At 39.2% G+C, this 22,699-nt stretch overlaps 1 protein-coding gene across 1 annotated transcript in view; it reads right to left on the reverse strand.

Annotated features, from left to right (window-relative positions):
* Nucleotides 1-555: 555 nt before the first annotated feature.
* The window catches only part of LOC128663553 (GEM-interacting protein), a 142,203-nt gene continuing 120,059 nt past the window's right edge, over nucleotides 556-22,699 (reverse strand). Inside the window, exons 20-21 of the mRNA XM_053717932.1 lie at nucleotides 17,193-17,232; nucleotides 556-1,595 (exon numbers count right to left, since the gene is read on the reverse strand). Coding sequence (XP_053573907.1) covers nucleotides 1,408-1,595; nucleotides 17,193-17,232 — 228 coding nt within the window. The 3' untranslated portion in view covers nucleotides 556-1,407. The remainder of the gene's footprint in view (nucleotides 1,596-17,192; nucleotides 17,233-22,699) is intronic.

Genomic DNA, 22,699 nt, shown 5'->3' on the forward strand with positions numbered 1-22,699 from the left:
AATCAAGTAATTGCAAGCACAATACAAGGCGCTAACAGTTTTCTAAGCAGAAAGGCTGTTTAAAATACTGTTGCATGAACAGTAAAAGTTCTCGCTTAAAACAGTGATAGTTTTTAGAAGAAGCATTTTTACTACTGCAAATATATTGCAAAAATGGTTATTTTCAAAAGTGAAATGCACGGATGTACATTACAGTTTTGGCTGGAATGACCTTTTAAATATACATTAAAGAGCAATAATAAAATGCTATTTGTTGCAGGAACTATATGTTTAACATCCACAAAGGGACAAAACACAGCCTTCCAAGCACTCGCCTGCATTTTATCTCTGGCCAACACAATGTAACTTTTTACATTTAAGGTTAAATAAAGAAAATGTTGTTGATTTATGGAAGACGTCCAATAGAGAATAAACACACAGATGATATCAAAATCCAAGTTTCTAATAAATGTTATAACAAAGTACCAGAAATGTGTTGGAGAAATTATTCTCTGTTTATGCATCAAAATGCACTTGACATCTTTTGCAATTTTATAAAAAGACGATGGACAAGACTGACAGTAATAAGGTTTATATACAGAAAATTGCATATACACAAATATCGCCAACTTTCTTCCTCTCCTCACAAATCTGACAGACTTCCCATCATGCATCACTTTCAGCATCCATAACATTCACACAATGCAAACAACTGCAGTACGTGCCCCCATCTCATATGTAGCATATTTCCTGCAGTGCTCTGCATGATCTATTACTGTAACGGTGCACAAGAAAAATTCAGTTTCATCATGTTCTAAGAGTGTTGCAGTATAAATGCTATAGTCAACATCTTGCTCCTTGAAATGTTGCATGCCCGGCCTCACTTTTGTTAACCCCTCAGCTGTCAGAGAGAGCGGCAAAGCACTTACTATATTCTAGGACATTTCATTTGCTGCAAAATTTTGATTGTGACATATTTAAATTGAGATGTTGCATTCACAATGTTTAATACAACACATTTTCCCTTGCTATAAATAATTCCTCTTCTATTTTGATTTAATGTTGAACATATTCCTAGATCCCCCATTAACCTTCTATTGACCAGTTTCTACCACTCAAAACAATATATATTGGTAATAACCGTTGATATATTTGGTGATGATATGATGGCCAATGTGCACTTCTCCAGTTCTCCTGTACTCTCTGCATTTTTCCACACAACAAATATTCCCTATTCCTTTATCTTATTTACATCCATAAATTTCTCAGTTCTCATCTTCAGCTTTCCAGCCCTTCATGCAGTTTCTCTTTAAATATGTATTTCCCTTCTCTCGCAGTTTTTCTTTCTTTCTCCACAATGTGTCTAATGCCAGCTCATATCTCCAATATTCCTCTCTTTCCCTTGTGGGCCTCATTAAGTCTCTAGAATTAAAGGCCTCTTCCTTCTGTCTCTTCCTCTCTAACTTCAGAGTAAACCTCTGTTTCTTGAACTTTGTTTTGTTCCCCACGAGGGACTTTCACAGGTGTTCGGCTGAAGTGTCCCCTAGAATATGACATAAATTCCAACTCTCCGTCACCTTGGTGTTCTGGATGCAGAGGGTTACTATGCAATCCACCTAAAAAAAATAATTAGAAAATCAGGTTTCTAGTAAATTTTGTATCTTTTCACTAAGAATTGTCACATAACAAAAAATGTTAATCATTAGAAAATTTGGTTAGATTTAACAATTAAATGTTCGATCCCAATACTTCAACTAATTCATTTTGAAATTTAAACTGATTTTAGTTCATAACTCAGGAAGAGCTATTATTAAAAAAAATAATAATAAAGTGTTAAAATTATAATTTTTCTGCATTATTAGCATGTTACAAAAATATTGATGTTAATGGCAGAAACACCTTCTAACGAATATGTAGAAAATACAGGTAAAACAATGCTCTATGAATTTTAAACATGACTTTGGCTTCACAATGAGCCACCTCAGCAACCTCACAAGCATCTATGAATCTTGATCAATGATGATAGAGTTAATGAGAACCAAGAAGCATTGGAAGTTGAACTTTATAAATAGGTAGCACCAGATAAGGTAAAGAAAATAATGAAGAACAAGTAAGAAATGTAAGAAAATGTGTAGAAGCTGAGGACATTATGCAGAAAACTATGGATTCTGAAATCGTCAAAAGGTATATGCAGTTCAATAATTAGAAATATTTTTAGACATATCAAGGACTAGATGGAGAAACATCTTGTCCTCTTCTTACGTCTCCTAACTATCCTGTTTTTTTATGGGTGGAAGTAGAAATACAATTGGAAAAGGGAGAGGAACAAATACAAGTCAAAGGAGAAGGGATGTAGTTGTGATGGAAGAAGGGCTGTCGTTTGTTACAGAACCCAGAATAGTGGTTCAATATATTATGCCAATTTATTAACATTTTGACCTTGATTACAATCTTTTTGAAATTCTTGTTTAATATTGAAAACTTGTGATCTGCTTTATTTTGTATCAAAATGATCTAAATCTTACTAAGCCAAACACAGCCATGCTTGATAACTATATTTGGTCTCCAGTTCCCCACAACTGGACTGTTTACAAGTAATAATGGCTGTTGATCACTGAAAAACAAATCAATACATGAAAATATACAACTGCTCTTCAGGCTGCCAAACTGCTTTCACCATCTGATCAGGTCACTCATCCTCACTTGGTTGGTCCACTATGATCACCTCCTGACAGTCTCCTCTCTCTCTGAATGTCCCATCTGTCTATATCTTAGTTAGATATGTTTAGGTAGATATATTTTCTTTGTGTTTTTACATCTAATTGATTGTGATGATGTTTTCAGTGTCATTTTTTTTATTTGGAGTGATTTAGTCCTCATCAAAAAGGGCTGTTGATGTCTGAAAAGGCAGCACCATCTTGTTTTTTGGATCTGATCATGCACAGATCAGTGGGCAATATCTTTATTATTTATCCAATGTGTACTATCAGTCAATCTGTAGGTGTTGAGTATTTATTAAGTGCCTTGTATAGTTGAATTTGATGTATCCATTTTTAGTCACTATTTAATCAATAGTATGTGATCAGGTGGATTGTGAATGGGAAAGTTGATGCTGCCCATGCATCTTATAGGTGATTTTAATGAAATTTTTACAAAACAAGAGTTGTGATTTCACATACATTATGATCAATACAATGTCGAGAAAGGTGTATCGGGAGCCCCCCAAAAAAATCTATCAACTAGATTGGAATTGACCCCATAGTAGGGATGGGCGAATGTTTCTAAACATTAGAAATTTAAAACGAATTTTTATACATTCGTTCATTCGAATCGAATTTCGAATGTTTACTTAACATTCTAAAATTCGATTTTTGAATGTTCGTTTTCAAATTTTTCGATTACATTCGAAAATATTCGTTCCAATAATAGAATGGTTGGCTTTGTATTATATTCAATATTCGAATTCGATATCTATATTTCACATTCGATTTTGAAATGGAATATTCGAATTTGATTCAATATATCACATTCAATTTCGAAATGTAATATTCAAATTCGATTCCAATATATCAAATTTAATTTTGTTATGTAATATTCAAATTCGATTTTAATTTTGAAATAGTATTTCTAAGCTATAATTTTCTTTTGTAATGTAATATTCTAATTCAAACTAGTTTTTATAATTCAGTTATCTTATATATATTAAAATTATTTAATATTCTAATTTAAATATTCAAATCAACTTATTCCCTTCCATATGTAAATGTTATAGTTGTAGTTGTTAAAATTTCATTTGACAGGTTTAGTTTTGGAGAAAAGGGACGTACTGGTTTGGTGGTCGTGTTGGAATATTTTGATACTGATTTTTTTCTATATACTACTATTAACTATCTATTTGCTCCTGTGGCATCTTTTATTTTTTATTTTTGTGTGGAAATAACTGTGGAGGGTGGACTGCACACCATGAGAAGACACATTTTTTATCTTCATCTTCAATCAATTTCATATATTTTTGGAGAGGTAATATGCGGTCTATTATTTTTTATAGGCAAAAATTCAAGTGACAGTGATAAGTGGCTACCTGCTTTTACTTTTTTTTAAAAAATTAATTTGAAAAATTATTCATTGTAATTTTGTAAGTCTATTCGACATTAGTGTTTCTTAATCAGAAGTGGCCCTAATAGGCCATATTTTCATGATGTCTTAACTAGAGCACTGGTAAAATAATCAGTACCTATGGTGAGAGCCAGGTAGTTACCATGGTTACTGATTATTTTACCTGTGCTCCAGTTAAGACGTTCTGAAAAAATTGCCTACTAGCCTAGGTTTACTTGAGGACTGTAGTTGAGAAGTACTGATGTTCATCATAGAGATGTTGTACTTGTAATGTAGTGTGGGTTGTGTTTTACTGTGCTAGTCCTGCCTTGTATCTGGGTACTATTGAATGGGCATTGGCAGCCAGTGATGCTGACTGACTAGGGTCTAATTTATATTTGTAGACTAGATTTTCTTTTAGATTTGTGAAGTATGATATGTTAAAAAGATACATTTTCATACATTTAGAATATTTGATTTCAATCGAATGTTTTCGAATGTTATATTCAATTTTCAGAGTCATATTCAAAATAATGCAATCCATTTTGATTTCAAATGTTCATAAAAACAAAAAAACGAAAGTGACATTCGAAATCGAATATACACATTCGAAATCGAAAGTGACATTCGAAAACTGTAATTAACATTCGAAAATAGAATTTTTAAGAATATTCATTCTTATCAACATTCGGATTTGCAATTCGAATTCCGGTACTAACATTCATTCTAACATTCGAATTTGAAAATTTACACATTCGCCCATCCCTACCCCTTAGTAGGAATTTTAGATTTAAATTGTTTTTCAAAAATAAAATAATGGAAACAGCAGAGTGAAGAAACATAACATTGTTATACTGAATAATAAATAAGTTATACATATTAATCCAAAAGGGATGAGGAGCGTATGAGTAATAATAGACTATATGCTTATATGGTGGTTGAGCATCCAATACCAACATTGGTTAACAGGTTTCCAAAATGTATGTTATTTTCTTCTAGCATGTATGGGTTCATAGGTAGTAATGTTTTTGGAAAATGTTTATGCAGATTTTTTGTCCAGAATTCCATATTTCTTTAAGACTATTCAGGATCTAACTTTGGATTTTGAACATTTTATTTTAGGTTACAATGGTTGAGGAATGATTAACAGCAGATTACTTGACCAGTTCAATGGAACCATGCTGATGGAATAGATGTCCTTTATATGCAGCTGTTTTCTTATGTAATTAGCATATAAAAATATTAAAAAAGTAAGAAAAAAAATTAAATAAAAAATACATCAGAGCAGATGATGTGGAGTAAATCAACAACCCAACAGGAGGAAGTTAAGGGACTGGTCCCCACAACACTTGTGGCAGGCTTGTGACTAACTCCTTCACTGAAAGTAATTGTGTCACTACCCAATACTGCAATCTTTCTCTCTCAGTAGCAGCTATCTGAGGGGAAAATGGGCCTCAAATCGGTCTAAGGACCCCTCTCAATGAAAAATCTAGACCACCTAAATTCTTTAAAGGGATAGTAAACACCAAAAATGTTATTGTTTAAAAATATAGATAATCCTTTTATTTACCATTCTCCAGTTTTGCATAACCAACACTGTTATAGAAATATACTTTTTACCTCTGTAATTACCTTGTATCTAAGCTTCTGCTGACTGCCTCCTTATCTCAGATCTTTTGACAGACTTGTATTTCAGGCAAGTAGTGTTGACTCTTAAATAACTTCACGTGCATGAGCACAATGTTATCTATATGAAACACATGAACTAACACCCTCTAGCTGTGAAAAACTGCCAAATTCATTCAAATTAGATGCGCCCTTAAAGGGCTTAGAAATTAGCATATGAGCCTACCTAGTATTAGCCTTCAACTAAGAAATACAAGAGAACAAACCAAATTTGATGATAAAAGTAAAATAGAAAGTTGTTTAAAATGACATGCCCTATCTGAATCATGAAAGTTTAATTTGAACTTTACCATTCCTTTAACTTCCTCCTGTGGAGGCAAAGAAAAGACTGGAATACCAGAGAGGTGTGAGGGATTAAGTGCACTGAGAGCTTTGGGAATCGTTGCCCCCTTCTAGTGGTCAGGAGTTGAATCCCAGGAGAAATATCTTGTGGACTCTCACCATCTTATGGAAGATTTTGTTTTTCAAAACTGTAATTAAGTGCCAGTCTGTGTATTGTAGTTTTAATACCTCGAAATCAGGACATGTCTAAGGATGCAGTCCTAGGATCCTGCTGTGCTAGGGAAGACCATCAGAGACTTCTGTGGGGAATTTATAGTGGAGATAAGCATGCTAGTAATGACATAATAAGGTGGTTGATATTATGAGAACACCTGGCTAACGTGTCTGTAGGGTTGCTGCCTAGCTGGTATTTTGCTGTTGTTGGTATTTCACATGGTGTTTTTATGATTCAGGTAAATGTAGATGAAAAAAGAATAAATATAGAAATAAAGGCCCTGTTATATTAAACACTATTATATGTTAATTTATGTAATCCTGGGGGCAACCGTGATGTATAGGGTTGGCCGGTATACAGTATTTAACTGAATAGTCTAGTATTTCAGAAGGCTGTCCAGTAGAATCTTTACAAAAACACTGGATCTTTAAATATACCTGAGTGTTAGCTTAATATAAAAGGCCTCCTATGCCTCAGGAGCATAAACAAGTCAGGGGCTATGTTACTGGCCACCAAGGGGTAAAATCACTGTTAACTTGTGAAAAATATACATGGTGGGATAACGAGTGGCTAAGGTAGAGCTTTTGTGGGGACACTGTGTGACCCCACCGACCATCAAGTCCAGTCGCCTATACATTGTCCAGTATTTTTGTTGAGTACAGTTGGCAACCCTAGGCCTAGATTTGGAGTTTGGCGTTAGCCGTGAAAACCAGCGTTAGAGGCTCCTAACGCTGGTTTTAGGCTACCGCCGGTATTTGGAGTCGTGTAGGTAAGGGTCTAACGCTCACTTTTCAGCCGCGACTTTTCCATACCGCAGATCCCCTTATGCCATTTGCGTATCCTATCTTTTCAATGGGATCTTTCTAACGCCGGTATTTAGAGTCGTTTCTGAAGTGAGCGTTAGAGCTCTAACGACAAAACTCCAGCCGGCGAAAAAAAGCAGGAGTTAAGAGCTTTCTGGGATAACGCCGGTTCATAAAGCTCTTAACTACTGTACCCTAAAGTACACTAACACCCATAAACTACCTATGTACCCCTAAACTGAGGTCCCCCCACATCGCTGCAACTCGATAAAAATTTTTTAACCCCTAATCTGCCGACCGCCACCTACGTTATCCTTATGTACCCCTAATCTGCTGCCCCTAACACCGCCGACCCCTGTATTATATTTATTAACCCCTAACCTGCCCCCTCAACGTCGCCGACACCTAACTTCAATTATTAACCCCTAATCTGCCGACCGCAAAGCGCCGCCACCTACGTTATCCTTATGTACCCCTAATCTGCTGCCCCTAACACCGCCGACCCCTATATTATATTTATTAACCCCTAATCTGCCCTCCCTAACATCGCCGACACCTAACTTCAATTATTAACCCCTAATCTGCCGACCGGAGCTCACCGCTATTCTAATAAATGTATTAACCCCTAAAGCTAAGTCTAACCCTAACACTAACACCCCCCTAAGTTAAATATAATTTAAATCTAACGAAATGAATTAACTCTTATTAAATAAATTATTCCTATTTAAAGCTAAATACTTACCTGTAAAATAAACCCTAATATAGCTACAATATAAAACATAATTTATGCTTACCTGATAAATTCCTTTCTCCTGTAGTGTGATCAGTCCACGGGTCATCATTACTTCTGGGATATTACTCCTCCCCAACAGGAAGTGCAAGAGGATTCACCCAGCAGAGCTGCCATATAGCTCCTCCCCTCTACGTCACCTCCAGTCATTCGACCAAGGACCAACGAGAAAGGAGAAGCCAAAGGGTGTAGTGGTGACTGGGGTATAATTTAAAAAATATTTACCTGCCGTAAAAAACAGGGCGGGCCGTGGACTGATCACACTACAGGAGAAAGGAATTTATCAGGTAAGCATAAATTATGTTTTCTCCTGTTAAGTGTGATCAGTCCACGGGTCATCATTACTTCTGGGATACCAATACCAAAGCAAAAGTACACGGATGACGGGAGGGACAGGCAGGCTCTTTATACAGAAGGAACCACTGCCTGAAGAACCTTTCTCCCAAAAATAGCCTCCGAAGAAGCAAAAGTGTCAAATTTGTAAAATTTGGAAAAAGTATGAAGCGAAGACCAAGTTGCAGCCTTGCAAATCTGTTCAACAGAGGCCTCATTCTTAAAGGCCCAAGTGGAAGCCACAGCTCTAGTGGAATGAGCTGTAATTCTTTTAGGAGGCTGCTGTCCAGCAGTCTCATAAGCTAAACGTATTATGCTACGAAGCCAAAAAGAGAGAGAGGTAGCGGAAGCTTTTTGACCTCTCCTCTGACCAGAGTAAACGACAAACAGGGAAGACGTTTGTCGAAAATCTTTAGTTGCCTGTAAATAAAATTTTAGGGCATGAACTACATCCAGATTGTGCAGAAGTCGTTCCTTCCTTGAAGAAGGATTTGGACACAAGGATGGAACAACAATCTCTTGATTGATATTCCTGTTAGTGACTACCTTAGGTAAGAACCCAGGTTTAGTACGTAGAACTACCTTATCCGAGTGAAAAATCAAATAAGGAGAATCACAATGTAAGGCTGATAACTCAGAGACTCTTCGAGCCGAGGAAATAGCCATTAAAAATAGAACTTTCCAAGATAACAACTTTATATCAATGGAATGAAGGGGTTCAAACGGAACTCCCTGTAAAACGTTAAGAACAAGGTTTAAACTCCATGGCGGAGCAACAGTTTTAAACACAGGCTTAATCCTGGCCAAAGCCTGACAAAAAGCCTGAACGTCTGGAACTTCTGACAGACGTTTGTGCAACAGAATGGACAGAGCTGAGATCTGTCCCTTTAAGGAACTAGCGGATAAACCCTTTTCTAAACCTTCTTGTAGAAAAGACAATATCCTAGGAATCCTAACCTTACTCCAAGAGTAACCTTTGGATTCGCACCAATATAGGTATTTACGCCATATTTTATGGTAAATCTTTCTGGTAACAGGCTTCCTAGCCTGTATTAAGGTATCAATAACTGACTCAGAAAAACCACGTTTTGATAAAATCAAGCGTTCAATTTCCAAGCAGTCAGCTTCAGAGAAGTTAGATTTTGATGTTTGAAAGGACCCTGTATCAGAAGGTCCTGTTTCAGAGGTAGAGACCAAGGTGGACAGGATGACATGTCCACCAGATCTGCATACCAAGTCCTGCGTGGCCATGCAGGCGCTATTAGAATCACTGATGCTCTCTCCTGTTTGATTCTGGCAATCAATCGAGGAAGCATCGGGAAGGGTGGAAACACATAAGCCATCCTGAAAGTCCAAGGTGCTGTCAAGGCATCTATCAGGACCGCTCCCGGATCCCTGGATCTGGACCCGTAACGAGGAAGCTTGGCGTTCTGTCGAGATGCCATGAGATCTATGTCTGGTTTGCCCCAATGTCGAAGTATTTGGGCAAAGACCTCCGGATGAAGTTCCCACTCCCCCGGATGAAAAGTCTGACGACTTAAAAAATCCGCCTCCCAGTTCTCCACTCCCGGGATGTGGATTGCTGACAGGTGGCAAGAGTGAGACTCTGCCCAGCGAATTATCTTTGATACTTCCATCATAGCTAGGGAGCTTCTTGTCCCTCCCTGATGGTTGATGTAGGCTACAGTCGTGATGTTGTCCGACTGAAACCTGATGAACCCCCGAGTTGTCAACTGGGGCCAAGCCAGAAGGGCATTGAGAACTGCTCTCAATTCCAGAATGTTTATTGGTAGGAGACTCTCCTCCTGATTCCATTGTCCCTGAGCCTTCAGAGAATTCCAGACGGCACCCCAACCTAGTAGGCTGGCGTCTGTTGTTACAATTGTCCAGTCTGGCCTGCTGAATGGCATCCCCCTGGACAGATGTGGCCGAGAAAGCCACCATAGAAGAGAATTTCTGGTCTCTTGATCCAGATTCAGAGAAGGGGACAAGTCTGAGTGATCCCCATTCCACTGACTTAGCATGCACAATTGCAGCGGTCTGAGGTGTAGGCGTGCAAAGGGTACTATGTCCATTGCCGCTACCATTAAGCCGATTACCTCCATGCATTGAGCCACTGACGGGTGTTGAATGGAATGAAGGACACGGCATGCACTTTGAAGTTTTGTTAACCTGTCTTCTGTCAGGTAAATTTTCATTTCTACAGAATCTATAAGAGTCCCCAGGAAGGGAACTCTTGTGAGTGGAAAGAGAGAACTCTTCTTTTCGTTCACCTTCCATCCATGCGACCTTAGAAATGCCAGTACTAACTCTGTATGAGACTTGGCAGTTTGAAAGCTTGAAGCTTGTATCAGAATGTCGTCTAGGTACGGGGATACCGAAATTCCTTGCGGTCTTAGTACCGCCAGAAGAGCACCCAGAACCTTTGTGAAGATTCTTGGAGCCGTAGCCAATCCGAATGGAAGAGCTACAAACTGGTAATGCCTGTCTAGAAAGGCAAACCTTAGATACCGGTAATGATCTTGTGGATCGGTATGTGAAGGTAAGCATCTTTTAAATCCACTGTGGTCATGTACTGACCCTTTTGGATCATGGGTAAAATTGTCCGAATAGTCTCCATTTTGAACGATGGAACTCTTAGGAATTTGTTTAGGATCTTTAAATCCAGAATTGGCCTGAAAGTTCCCTCTTTTTTGGGAACCACAAACAGATTTGAGTAAAACCCTTGTCCCTGTTCCGACCGTGGAACTGGATGGATTACTCCCATTAATAAAAGCTCTTGTACGCAGCGTAGAAACGCCTCTTTCTTATTTGGTTTGTTGACAACCTTGACAGATGAAATCTCTCTCTTGGGGGAGAGTATTTGAAGTCCAGAAGGTATCCCTGAGATATTATCTCTAGCGCCCAGGGATCCTGGACATCTCTTGCCCAAGCCTGGGCGAAGAGAGAAAGTCTGCCCCCCACTAGATCCGTTCCCGGATCGGGGGCCCTCAATTCATGCTGTTTTAGGGGCAGCAGCAGGTTTCCTGGCCTGCTTGCCCTTGTTCCAAGACTGGTTAGGTCTCCAGCCTTGTCTGTAGCGAGCAACAGATCCTTCTTGTTTTGGAGCAGAGGAAGTTGATGCTGCGCCTGCTTTGAAATTCCGAAAGGAACGAAAATTAGACTGTCTAGCCTTAGGTTTGGCTCTGTCTTGAGGCAGGGCATGGCCTTTACCTCCTGTAATGTCAGCGATAATTTCTTTCAATCCGGGCCCGAATAAGGTCTGCCCTTTGAAAGGTATATTAAGTAATTTAGACTTAGAAGTAACGTCAGCTGACCAGGATTTTAGCCACAGTGCTCTGCGCGCCTGAATGGCGAATCCGGAATTCTTAGCCGTAAGCTTAGTTAAATGTACTACGGCATCTGAAATAAATGAGTTAGCTAACTTAAGAGCTTTAAGCTTGTGTGTAATCTCATCTAATGGAGCTGATTCAAGTGTCTCTTCCAGAGACTCAAACCAAAATGCTGCTGCAGCCGTGACAGGCGCAATGCATGCAAGGGGTTGCAATATAAAACCTTGTTGAACAAACATTTTCTTAAGGTAACCCTCTAACTTTTTATCCATTGGATCTGAAAAGGCACAGCTATCCTCCACCGGGATAGTGGTACGCTTAGCTAAAGTAGAAACTGCTCCCCCCACCTTAGGGACCGTTTGCCATAAGTCCCGTGTGGTGGTGTCTATTGGAAACATCTTTCTAAATATCGGAGGGGGTGAGAACGGCACACCGGGTCTATCCCACTCCTTAGTAACAATTTCAGTAAGTCTCTTAGGTATAGGAAAAACGTCAGTACTCAACGGTACCGCAAAATATTTATCCAACCTACACATTTTCTCTGGTATTGCAACTGTGTTACAATCATTCAGAGCCGCTAACACCTCCCCTAGTAATACACGGAGGTTTTCCAGCTTAAATTTAAAATTTGAAATATCTGAATCCAATCTGTTTGGATCAGAACCGTCAGCCGCAGAATGAAGCTCTCCGTCCTCATGTTCTGCAAGTTGTGACGCAGTATCTGACATGGCCCTAACATTATCAGCGCACTCTGTTCTCACCCCAGAGTGATCACGCTTACCTCTTAGTTCTGGTAATTTAGCCAAAACTTCAGTCATAACAGTAGCCATATCCTGTAATGTGATTTGTAATGGCCGCCCAGATGTACTTGGCGCCACAATATCACGCACCTCCCGAGCGGGAGATGCAGGTACTGACATGTGAGGCGAGTTAGTCGGCATAACTCTCCCCTCGTTGTTTGGTGAAATGTGTTCAATTTGTACAGATTGACTTTTATTTAAAGTAGCATAAATGCAGTTAGTACATAAATTTCTATTGGGCTCCACTTTGGCATTAGCACATATAGCACAGATGTCTTCCTCTGAATCAGACATGTTTAACACACTAGCAAATAAACTAGCAACTTGGAAATACTTTTCAAGTAATTTACTATAATATGAAAACGTACTGTGCCTATAAGAAGCACAGAAAGAGTTATGACAGTTGAAAGTTAATAAACTGAAAGGTTATAGCATCAAATCTTTGTAAAAAACACAATTTTAGCAAAGGCTTGTTCCCATTAGCAAAGGATAACTAGCCCTGATAGCAGAAAAAAAGTTACAGAAATAAACGTTTTTTATCACAGTCAACTACAATCTCACAGCTCTGTATTACCTCCCTCAAAACAAGTTTTGAAGACCCCTGAGTTCTGTAGAGATGAACCGGATCATGCAGGAAATACAATGAGCTTCTGACTGAATTTTTTGATGCGTAGCAAAAGCGCCAAAAAAGGCCCCTCCCCCTCACACACAACAGTGAGAGAGATCAGTAAACTGTCATAAATTAAATAAAACAACTGCCAAGTGGAAAAAAATAGTGCCCAAAATATTTTATTCACCCAGTACCTCAGAAATTAAACGATTTTACATGCCAGTAAAAAACGTTTAACATAAATTAAGTGTTATTAAAAAGCCTGTTGCTAGTCCCTGCAAATTAGGCTAAAGTCTTATGCACACAGTATAATTCCAGTGAAGTGCCATTCCCCAGAATACTGAAGTGTAAAATATACATACATGACAGCCTGATACCAGTTGCTGCTACTGCATTTAAGGCTGAGTTTACATTATATCGGTATGGCAGAATTTTCTCATCAATTCCATTGTCAGAAAATAATAAGCTGCTACATACCTCTTTGCAGATTAATCTGCCCGCTGTCCCCTGATCTGAAGTTTACCTCTCCTCAGATGGCCGAGAAACAGCAATATGATCTTAACTACGCCGGCTAAAATCATAGTAAAAACTCAGGTAGATTCTTCTTCAAATTCTACCAGAGAAGGAATAACACACTCCGGTGCTATTATAAAATAACAAACTTTTGATTGAAGGTATAAAACTAAGTATAATCACCATAGTCCTCTCACACATCCTATCTAGTCGTTGGGTGCAAGAGAATGACTGGGGGTGACGTAGAGGGGAGGAGCTATATGGCAGCTCTGCTGGGTGAATCCTCTTGCACTTCCTGTTGGGGAGGAGTAATATCCCAGAAGTAATGATGACCCGTGGACTGATCACACTTAACAGGAGAAATTATATTTATATTATAGCTATTTTAGGATTAATATTTATTTTACAGGCAACTTTGTAATTATTTTAACTAGGTACAATAGCTATTAAATAGTTAAGAACTATTTAATAGTTACCTAGTTAAAATAATAACGAAATTACCTGTAAAATAAGTCCTAACCTAAGTTATAATTAAACCTAACACTACCCTATCAATAAATTAATTAAATAAAATACCTACAATTACCTACAATAAAACCTAACACTACACTATCAATAAATAAATTAAATACAATTTCTACAAATAACTACAATTACATAAACTAACTAAAGTACAAAAAATAAAAAAGAACTAAGTTACAAAAAATAAAAAAATATTTACAAACATAAGAAAAATATTACAACAATTTTAAACTAATTACACCTACTCTAAGCCCCCTAATAAAATAACAAAGACCCCCAAAATAAAAAAATGCCCTACCCTATTCTAAATTAATAAATTTAAAAGCTCTTTTACCTTACCAGCCCTGAACAGGGCCCTTTGCGGGGCATGCCCCAAGAAAATCAGCTCTTTTGCCTGTAAAAAAAAACATACAATACCCCCCCCCCAACATTACAACCCACCACCCACATACCCCTAATCTAACCCAAACCCCCCTTAAATAAACCTAACACTAAGCCCCTGAAGATCTTCCTACCTTGTCTTCACCTCACCGGGTATCACTGATCGGTCCTGGCTCCGATATCTTCATCCAACCCAAGCGGGGGCTAGACATCCACTGAAGAAGTCCAGAAGAGGGTCCAAAGTCTTCCTCCTATCCGGCAAGAAGAGGACATCCGGACCGGCAAACATCTTCATCCAAGCGGCATCTTCGATCTTCTTCCATCCGGTGCGGAGCGGGTCCATGTTGAAGCAGCCGACGCGGATCCATCCTCTTCTTCCGGCGTCTCCCGACGAATGACGGTTCCTTTAAGGGACGTCATCCAAGATGGCGTCCCTCGAATTCCGATTGGCTGATAGGATTCTATCAGCCAATCGGAATTAAGGTAGGAATATTCTCATTGGCTGATGGAATCAGCCAATTAGATTGAGCTCGCATTCTATTGGCTGATCGGAACAGCCAACAGAATGCGAGCTCAATCTGATTGGCTGATCAAATCAGCCAATCGGATTGAACTTGATTCTGATTGGCTGATTCCATCAGCCAATCAGAATATTCCTACCTTAATTCGAAGAAGAAGATCGAAGATGCCGCTTGGATGAAGATGTTTGCCGGTCCGGATGTCCTCTTCTTGCCGGATAGGAGGAAGACTGTGGACCCTCTTCTGGACTTCTTCAGTGGATGTCTAGCCCCCGCTTGGGTTGGATGAAGATATCGGAGCCAGGACCGATCGGTGATACCCGGTGAGGTGAAGACAAGGTAGGAAGATCTTCAGGGGCTTAGTGTTAGGTTTATTTAAGGGGGGTTTGGGTTAGATTAGGGGTATGTGGGTGGTGGGTTGTAATGTTGGGGGGGGGGTATTGTATGTTTTTTTTTACAGGCAAAAGAGCTGATTTTCTTGGGGCATGCCCCGCAAAGGGCCCTGTTCAGGGCTGGTAAGGTAAAAGAGCTTTTAAATTTATTAATTTAGAATAGGGTAGGGCATTTTGTACTTTAGTTAGTTTATGTAATTGTAGTTATTTGTAGAAATTGTATTTAATTTATTTATTGATAGTGTAGTGTTAGGTTTTATTGTAGGTAATTGTAGGTATTTTATTTAATTAATTTATTGATAGGGTAGTGTTAGGTTTAATTATAACTTAGGTTAGGACTTATTTTACAGGTAATTTTGTTATTATTTTAACTAGGTAACTATTAAATAGTTCTTAACTATTTAATAGCTATTGTACCTAGTTAAAATAATTACAAAGTTGCCTGTAAAATAAATATTAATCCTAAAATAGCTATAATATAAATATAATTTATATTGTAGCTATATTAGGATTTTTTTTACAGGTAAGTATTTAGCTTTAAATAGGAATAATTTATTTAATAAGAGTTAATTAATTTCGTTAGATTTAAATTATATTTAACTTAGGGGGGTGTTAGTGTTAGGGTTAGAGTTAGCTTTAGGGGTTAATACATTTATTAGAATAGCGGTGAGCTCCGGTCGGCAGATTAGGGGTTAATAATTGAAGTTAGGTGTCGGCGATGTTAGGGAGGGCAGATTAGGGGTTAATACTATTTATGATAGGGTTAGTGAGGCGGATTAGGGGTTAATAACTTTAATATAGTAGCGCTCAGGTCCGCTCGGCAGATTAGGGGTTAATAAGTGTAGGCAGGTGTCGGCGACGTTGAGGGGGGCAGATTAGGGGTTAATAAATATAATATAGGGGTCGGCGGTGTTAGGGGCAGCAGATTAGGGGTACATAAGGATAACGTAGGTGGCGGCGCTTTGCGGTCGGCAGATTAGGGGTTAATTATTGTAAGTAGCTGGCGGCGACGTTGTGGGGGGCAGGTTAGGGGTTAATAAATATAATATAGGGGTCGGCGGTATTAGGGGTAGCAGATTAGGGGTACATAGGGATAACGTAGGTTGCGGCGGTGTCCGGAGTGGAAGATTAGGGGTTAATAATAATATGCAGGGGTCAGCGATAGCGGGGCCGGCAGATTAGGGGTTAATAAGTGTAAGGTTAGGGGTGTTTAGACTCGGGGTACATGTTAGGGTGTTAGGTGCAGACGTAGGAAGTGTTTCCCCATAGGAAACAATGGGGCTGCGTTAGGAGCTGAACGCAGCTTTTTTGCAGGTGTTAGGTTTTTTTTCAGCTCAAACAGCCCCATTGTTTCCTATGGGAGAATCGTGCACGAGCACGTTTTTGAGGCTGGCCGCGTCCGTAAGCAACTCTGGTATCGAGAGTTGCATTTGCGGTAAAAATGCTCTACGCTCCTTTTTTGGAGCCTAACGCAGCATTTTTTTGAACTCTCGATACCAGAGTTAATTTTATGGTGCGGCCAGAAAAAAGCCCGCGTAGCGTTAACAGCCCATCTACCACCAAACTCCAAATCTAGGCCCTAGTGATTTAATCATGGCCCTGATTGATGGCATTTTAATAGACATTTTAATAGATGATTGGTAAAGCAAGTAAACCTTTTTATACACAGTAGCAGCATAAGGTTCTATCAGTGTGTCTATTTTCAATACATTTGAGAAAAATGGTTATAAATTTACAGTGTCATAACATTATTGTTTCTTTCAGACAGAATTAGTGTTTAAAATAGGTAACAATGCATTCCCAGAGCATTAACATCAGCTCTGTAAGTTTGCTTATTACAGCAAATGATAATCACATTTACATACAGTTTTACATGCAAGTATATGCCCTTATCCTGCTTACTTAGATATAGGAACAAATGCAATCATATGGGACAGCTCACCTGTTGGCACAGCACATGACAAGTCCTGCTCTGAAAAACTCTGAGGAAAAAAGTGATAAACATGTTTAAGTATATATTTTCAAAAGCTTCAAAGAACATGGTACTCAAAACTAAAATGTTCATGGTTCAAGCATGCAATTTTAAGAGACTTTTCAAAGTTGTGTCTTTTATTAAAAGCATACCTAGGTAGGTCCATGCACAGCAATGCCCTACTGGGAGCTAGCATGTGATTGGTGCCTATTCATATATGCCACTTGTCATTGACTCACCTGATGTGTTCAGCTAGGCCCCAGTTGGGCATTGCTGCTCTAGAGATAATGATGTATTGGCTTTCAAAGTTCGACAACGCCAAGTGCTCAAAAGGAGCTGTGAATACGAGTCGGGATGGTGTCGCAGGGGAAGCTTTCACTGCATCTCCGGACTCTCACTTTCGCCCAAGCCTTCACACGAGAGACTGAAAGGACTACTTAAAACTCCCGTTTCTTGTCGAAGAGTAGCACCCTCCATAAAAAACATTAATATAGAAAAAAAAATAATAATAAAAAAAAAAAACTTCTGACACTTCTCTGCCAACTGTATCAATATGTATGGAACCAAAAAAAGATAGTGTTTGGTTCCAGGGGGGAAGTTTAATATATGTTACACTGCAGTTCAGCAGGAAATAGTTAGTTGATGAGTAAGGCAGTCACAGAGACATTAATTGTAACAAGAGCTGAAGTTTATGCATTCTGTTATAAGATGTTCTTTTAATAAATTTGTTAAAACTGCAACTGGAGTCTGAGAGCCTCTCTTATAAACAGCAGCTTTATACATGGTGGCAGCGGATGTTATTTGAGAAATACACCAAAAGAGGATATGGAAGGTTTAAAACCACCAGGTCTGCTGGATTTTCAGGCAAGGAATCTGTCTCAGGCATGGAAGAGATGGAAAGAAGACATTCTTTTATACACAGACCTAATCATGGCTGACAAACCAGAGGAGATGAAGGTAAAGTTGTTTCTGTACTTAATTAGAGAAAAAGGCAGAGAGGTAAAAGACACCCTTCTCCCAGAAGCAGCAGCTCCCACACTAGCTCTGCTAATTAAAGCATTTGATGATTATTGTGAGCCAAAGCAAAATGAGACTGTGGAAAGATATAATTTTTTTTCAAGATGTCAGAGGGAAGATGAAGGAATAGATGCTTATGTCACAGATCTGCGTACACTGGCAGCCACTTGCAACTTTGGTAATATAAGAGACTCATTAATCAGGGACAGGATTGTATGTGGCACAAGAGACTCTAAACTTAGGGAATGCCTACTGAGAGAAGTGGATTTAACACTGGAAAAATGTATTCAAATAGGTAGAGCTGCTGAGCTGTCTAAAGAGAGGGCGAAGATCATTGAGAGTTCCAGCACCAGTGCAGTGTCAGTCCATAGGATGGACACAAGTTACAACCTTAGGAAGGGTCATAACAGAATGACAATGACTCCAGCCAAGACAATACAGTGTATCTATTGTGGAAAGCGTCATGAGAAACTGAAAGAAAAATGCCCAGCATTTGGAAAGCAATGTAAAGGGTGTGGTAAAGCAAATCATTTTATTAGCCAGTGCCGTGCCAATACACAACAAAGAAAGCCAACAGTACAAGCTGTCTATAGAGAGACTGAAGACTTAGAGGAATATGAAGACATTCTGGGTCTGACCTTGGAACCAGCTTTTCAGATTTGTACATTTAAGAAAACAGTGAGCAGATTTCCATCAGCTTTGTTTGCTACTATGCTAATTGACCAACAAGCTGTTAGATTCCAAATGGATTGTGGAGCAGACTGTAATGTTATTCCAGCAAGGTTGGTGAAAGACAAATCTAAAATTTTACATTGTGATAAAATGCTAAGGATGTATAATAAGAGCACACTGAAACCAATAGGGATATGTAAGCTCAAAATAAGAAACCCATGCAACCAAAAGTTATATCAGGCTGAGTTTGTTGTAATTGACACAGAGGTGTGTAATCCTATACTAGGAAGTAGAGCTATACAAGCTATGGATCTGATCTCAGTGCAACACCAAAATATCCTAAACGTTGAACAAGACGGCAACCACCCAGATGCCACTGTGTGGGGCTGGTCAGCCATCAATAAAGAGTATGCAGATATTTTTCAAGGAGTAGGCTGTCTAGAAGGAAAACTAAAATTGGAAGTGGATGCTCTTGTACAGCCTGTTAGACTTCCAAAAAGAAAGGTTCCTGTGTCATTACTCAAACCCCTTAGAGAGGAGCTTACCAGTTTAGAAAAACAGGGCATTATAACTCCTGTAGAGAGAAGTACAGACTGGATTAGTAGTATGGTGGTAGTGAAAAAACCATCAGGGAAGTTAAGAATTTGCATTGACCCTAAGCCTCTGAATAGGGCTTTGAAAAGAAGCCACTATCCTTTGCCAACAATTGATGATATTCTCCCTGACCTAGCAAAAGCAAGGATTTTTTCAGTATGCGATGTCAAGAGTGGATTTTGGCATATTGAATTAGAGGAAGAATCCAGCTATTTGACCACTTTCTCTACTCCTTCGGGCCGATACCGCTGGGTTCGAATGCCTATGGGTATTAGCCCAGCCCCAGAAGTGTTCCAGCGAAAACTAAATCATGCACTGGAAGGGCTACCAGGTATCAGGATCATTGCAGATGATATTCTGATTGTAGGAGAAGGCGATACCGATGTGGAAGCTATTCAAGACCACGATCAAAAGTTGAAGAAATTACTAAATCGTTGTAGAGAAAGACACATCAAATTAAATCCAGAAAAATTTCAGCTAAGAAAAACAGAAGTGCCATATATTGGTCACTTATTATCAGCCCAGGGACTTCAAGCAGATCCAAATAAAGTAAAAGCCATCACTGAAATGCCCAGACCCTCAGATGTTAAAGGAGTACAGAGATTTTTGGGGATGGTGAACTATCTTTCTAGGTTTTGTGAAAACCCAGAAAGGTACAGTGTGGGAATAGACAGAGGTGCAGGAAGAGGCATTTCAGCAGATGAAATCAAAAATCAGCAGTGCACCAGTGCTTAAATATTATAACCCAGACGAACCTTTAGAACTTCAATGTGATGCATCAGAAAAAGGTCTGGGAGCAGCACTGATGCAAGGTAAACAACCAATCGCTTTTGCAAGCAGAGCAATGACAGAGACAGAGCAAGGTTATGCACAAATAGAGAAGGAGCTATTAGCAGTCCTATTTGGAATGGAAAAATTTCACCAATTCACATTTGGGCAGACAGTAGCTGTACAATCAGACCATAAGCCCCTTGAAAGCATCATGAAAAAACCCTTACTTAAAGCACCAAGACGTCTTCAGCGTATGATGTTACGGCTTCAGATGTATGATGCATGTATCAGATACTGCCCGGGGAAGTCTCTGGCGGTGGCAGACACATTAGGGCTTATTTAGAAGAAGGTTCCATGGAGGGTTCTGTGGAGCACCAGATTGAAACTATAAACATGCTCCAATATCTACCCATCTCAAACAGGAGACTTGTTGCTATACAACAGAGCACAGAAAAAGACAAGACTTTACAAGCAGTAAAGGGAATTGTGATGAGTGGCTGGCCTCATGCTAAGGAACAGGTACCCCTAGAGGCTTCACCATTCTACCACTTACGTGATGAATTGAGTGTACAGGATGGTGTTCTATTCAAAGGTGAGCGAGTAGTTATTCCATCTGATCTCCGAACAGATATTATGTCTCGAATACATTCTTCACATTTTGGTGTGGAAGGATGTCTACGCAGAGCCAGGGAGAGTATTTACTGGCCAGGAATGAATGCACAGCTAAAAGAATATATCGACCAATGTGACATATGCCGTTCATTTGATACTAAACAACAAAAAGAGACATTCGTTCCTCATGAGATCCCAACGAGAACGTGGGAAAAGCTTGGCATTGATTTGTTCACATTCCAAGGAAAGGAGTATTTAATAACAGTGGACTATGACTCTAATTTCTGGGAGCTAGACCATCTTCAGGATACAAGATCTACTACAGTAATAAGAAAATTAAAGGCCCATTTTGCCAGATATGGAATTCCAGACACGGTATGTTCTGATAATGGACCGCAGTTTATTTCAATGGAGTTTAAAGACTTCAGTATGGGTTGGGACTTTGACCACATTACCTCATCACCAGGATACCCTCAAAGCAATGGAAAAGTAGAGTCGGCAGTAAAGACAGCCAAAAGACTACTGCAAAAAGCTGTGACTTCTCAAAATGATCCTTATCTAGCATTTTTGGATCATCGCAACACACCAACACAAGGCATGGAGTGCAGTCCTGCTCAAAGACTGATGGGTCGAAGGACCAAATCGTTACTTCCAATGAGAGGGAGTCTGTTAATACAGGATCAGGTGATGAATGACAGGCACCAAATCCTGTGCAGGAAGCAGCAATCATTGCAAGCTGCTCAATATAACAAGGGAGCCAAAGACCTGCGACCTCTAAATGTTGGTGAACAGGTGTGGGTACAACCACAAACAAACCAAGGAAAAGAGTGGCAGAAGGCTTGCCTAAGAGCTCCTGTAGGAATTAGGTCATATGAAGTGGTGACAGAGTCAGGACAGGTCCTGAGGAGAAATAGGAGGCATCTGAGAGGCACTGGACGCTACAGGCCTCCAGCAAGGACCCAAACTAGCACCCAAGAGGAATCTCACATTGATTATACAAACCAGCCATTAATGACAAATAACACTGAAGAAGAAGGACAAGAAGAAATAAACAGTGAAATATCAGACACGGAAAGATTGCAGGATGACAACAGAGTCCTGTCAGAACAACCACAGGGAACCACACCCAGACTAGAAGTGGGAGATGTATCCGAAAACCAGAATATCTAAATGACTATGTGGACTAATATTTAGCACAATGAAAGACTGCATCTCAGGATCCATATTCCTACAATAATTAAAAGAGATAGCTTTTGCCATTTCCCCAAAAAGGGAAAATATGTATCAATATGTATGGAACCAAAAAAGATAGTGTTTGGTTCCAGGGGGGAAGTTTAATATATGTTACACTGCAGTTCAGCAGGAAATAGTTAGTTGATGAGTAAGGCAGTCACAGAGACATTAACTGTAACAAGAGCTGAAGTTTATGCATTCTGTTATAAGATGTTCTTTTAATAAATTTGTTAAAACTGCAACTGGAGTCTGAGAGCCTCTCTTATAAACAGCAGCTTTATACACCAACCTCCTGGGACGAAAGGCAAAGAATGACTGGGGGATGAGGGGAGTGGGGGAGGTATTTAAGCCTTTGGCTGGGGTGTCTTTGCCTCCTCCTGGTGGCCAGGTTCTTATTTCCCAAAAGTAATGAATGCAGCTGTGGACTTTTTCCATTTAAGAAGAAAATATTATTATTTGTGTGTTTCATATGTGGCCCATAAGGCCTCTAAAATAATGATCTGTTGACCCATTTTTTAGGAAGTTAACCATCACTGATCTACATAATGGTATTAAATGTATTTATTCTGGTTTTTATT

This window comes from Bombina bombina, chromosome 6, assembly GCF_027579735.1.
Source record: "Bombina bombina isolate aBomBom1 chromosome 6, aBomBom1.pri, whole genome shotgun sequence".
Classification (NCBI taxonomy): Eukaryota; Metazoa; Chordata; class Amphibia; order Anura; family Bombinatoridae; genus Bombina; species Bombina bombina.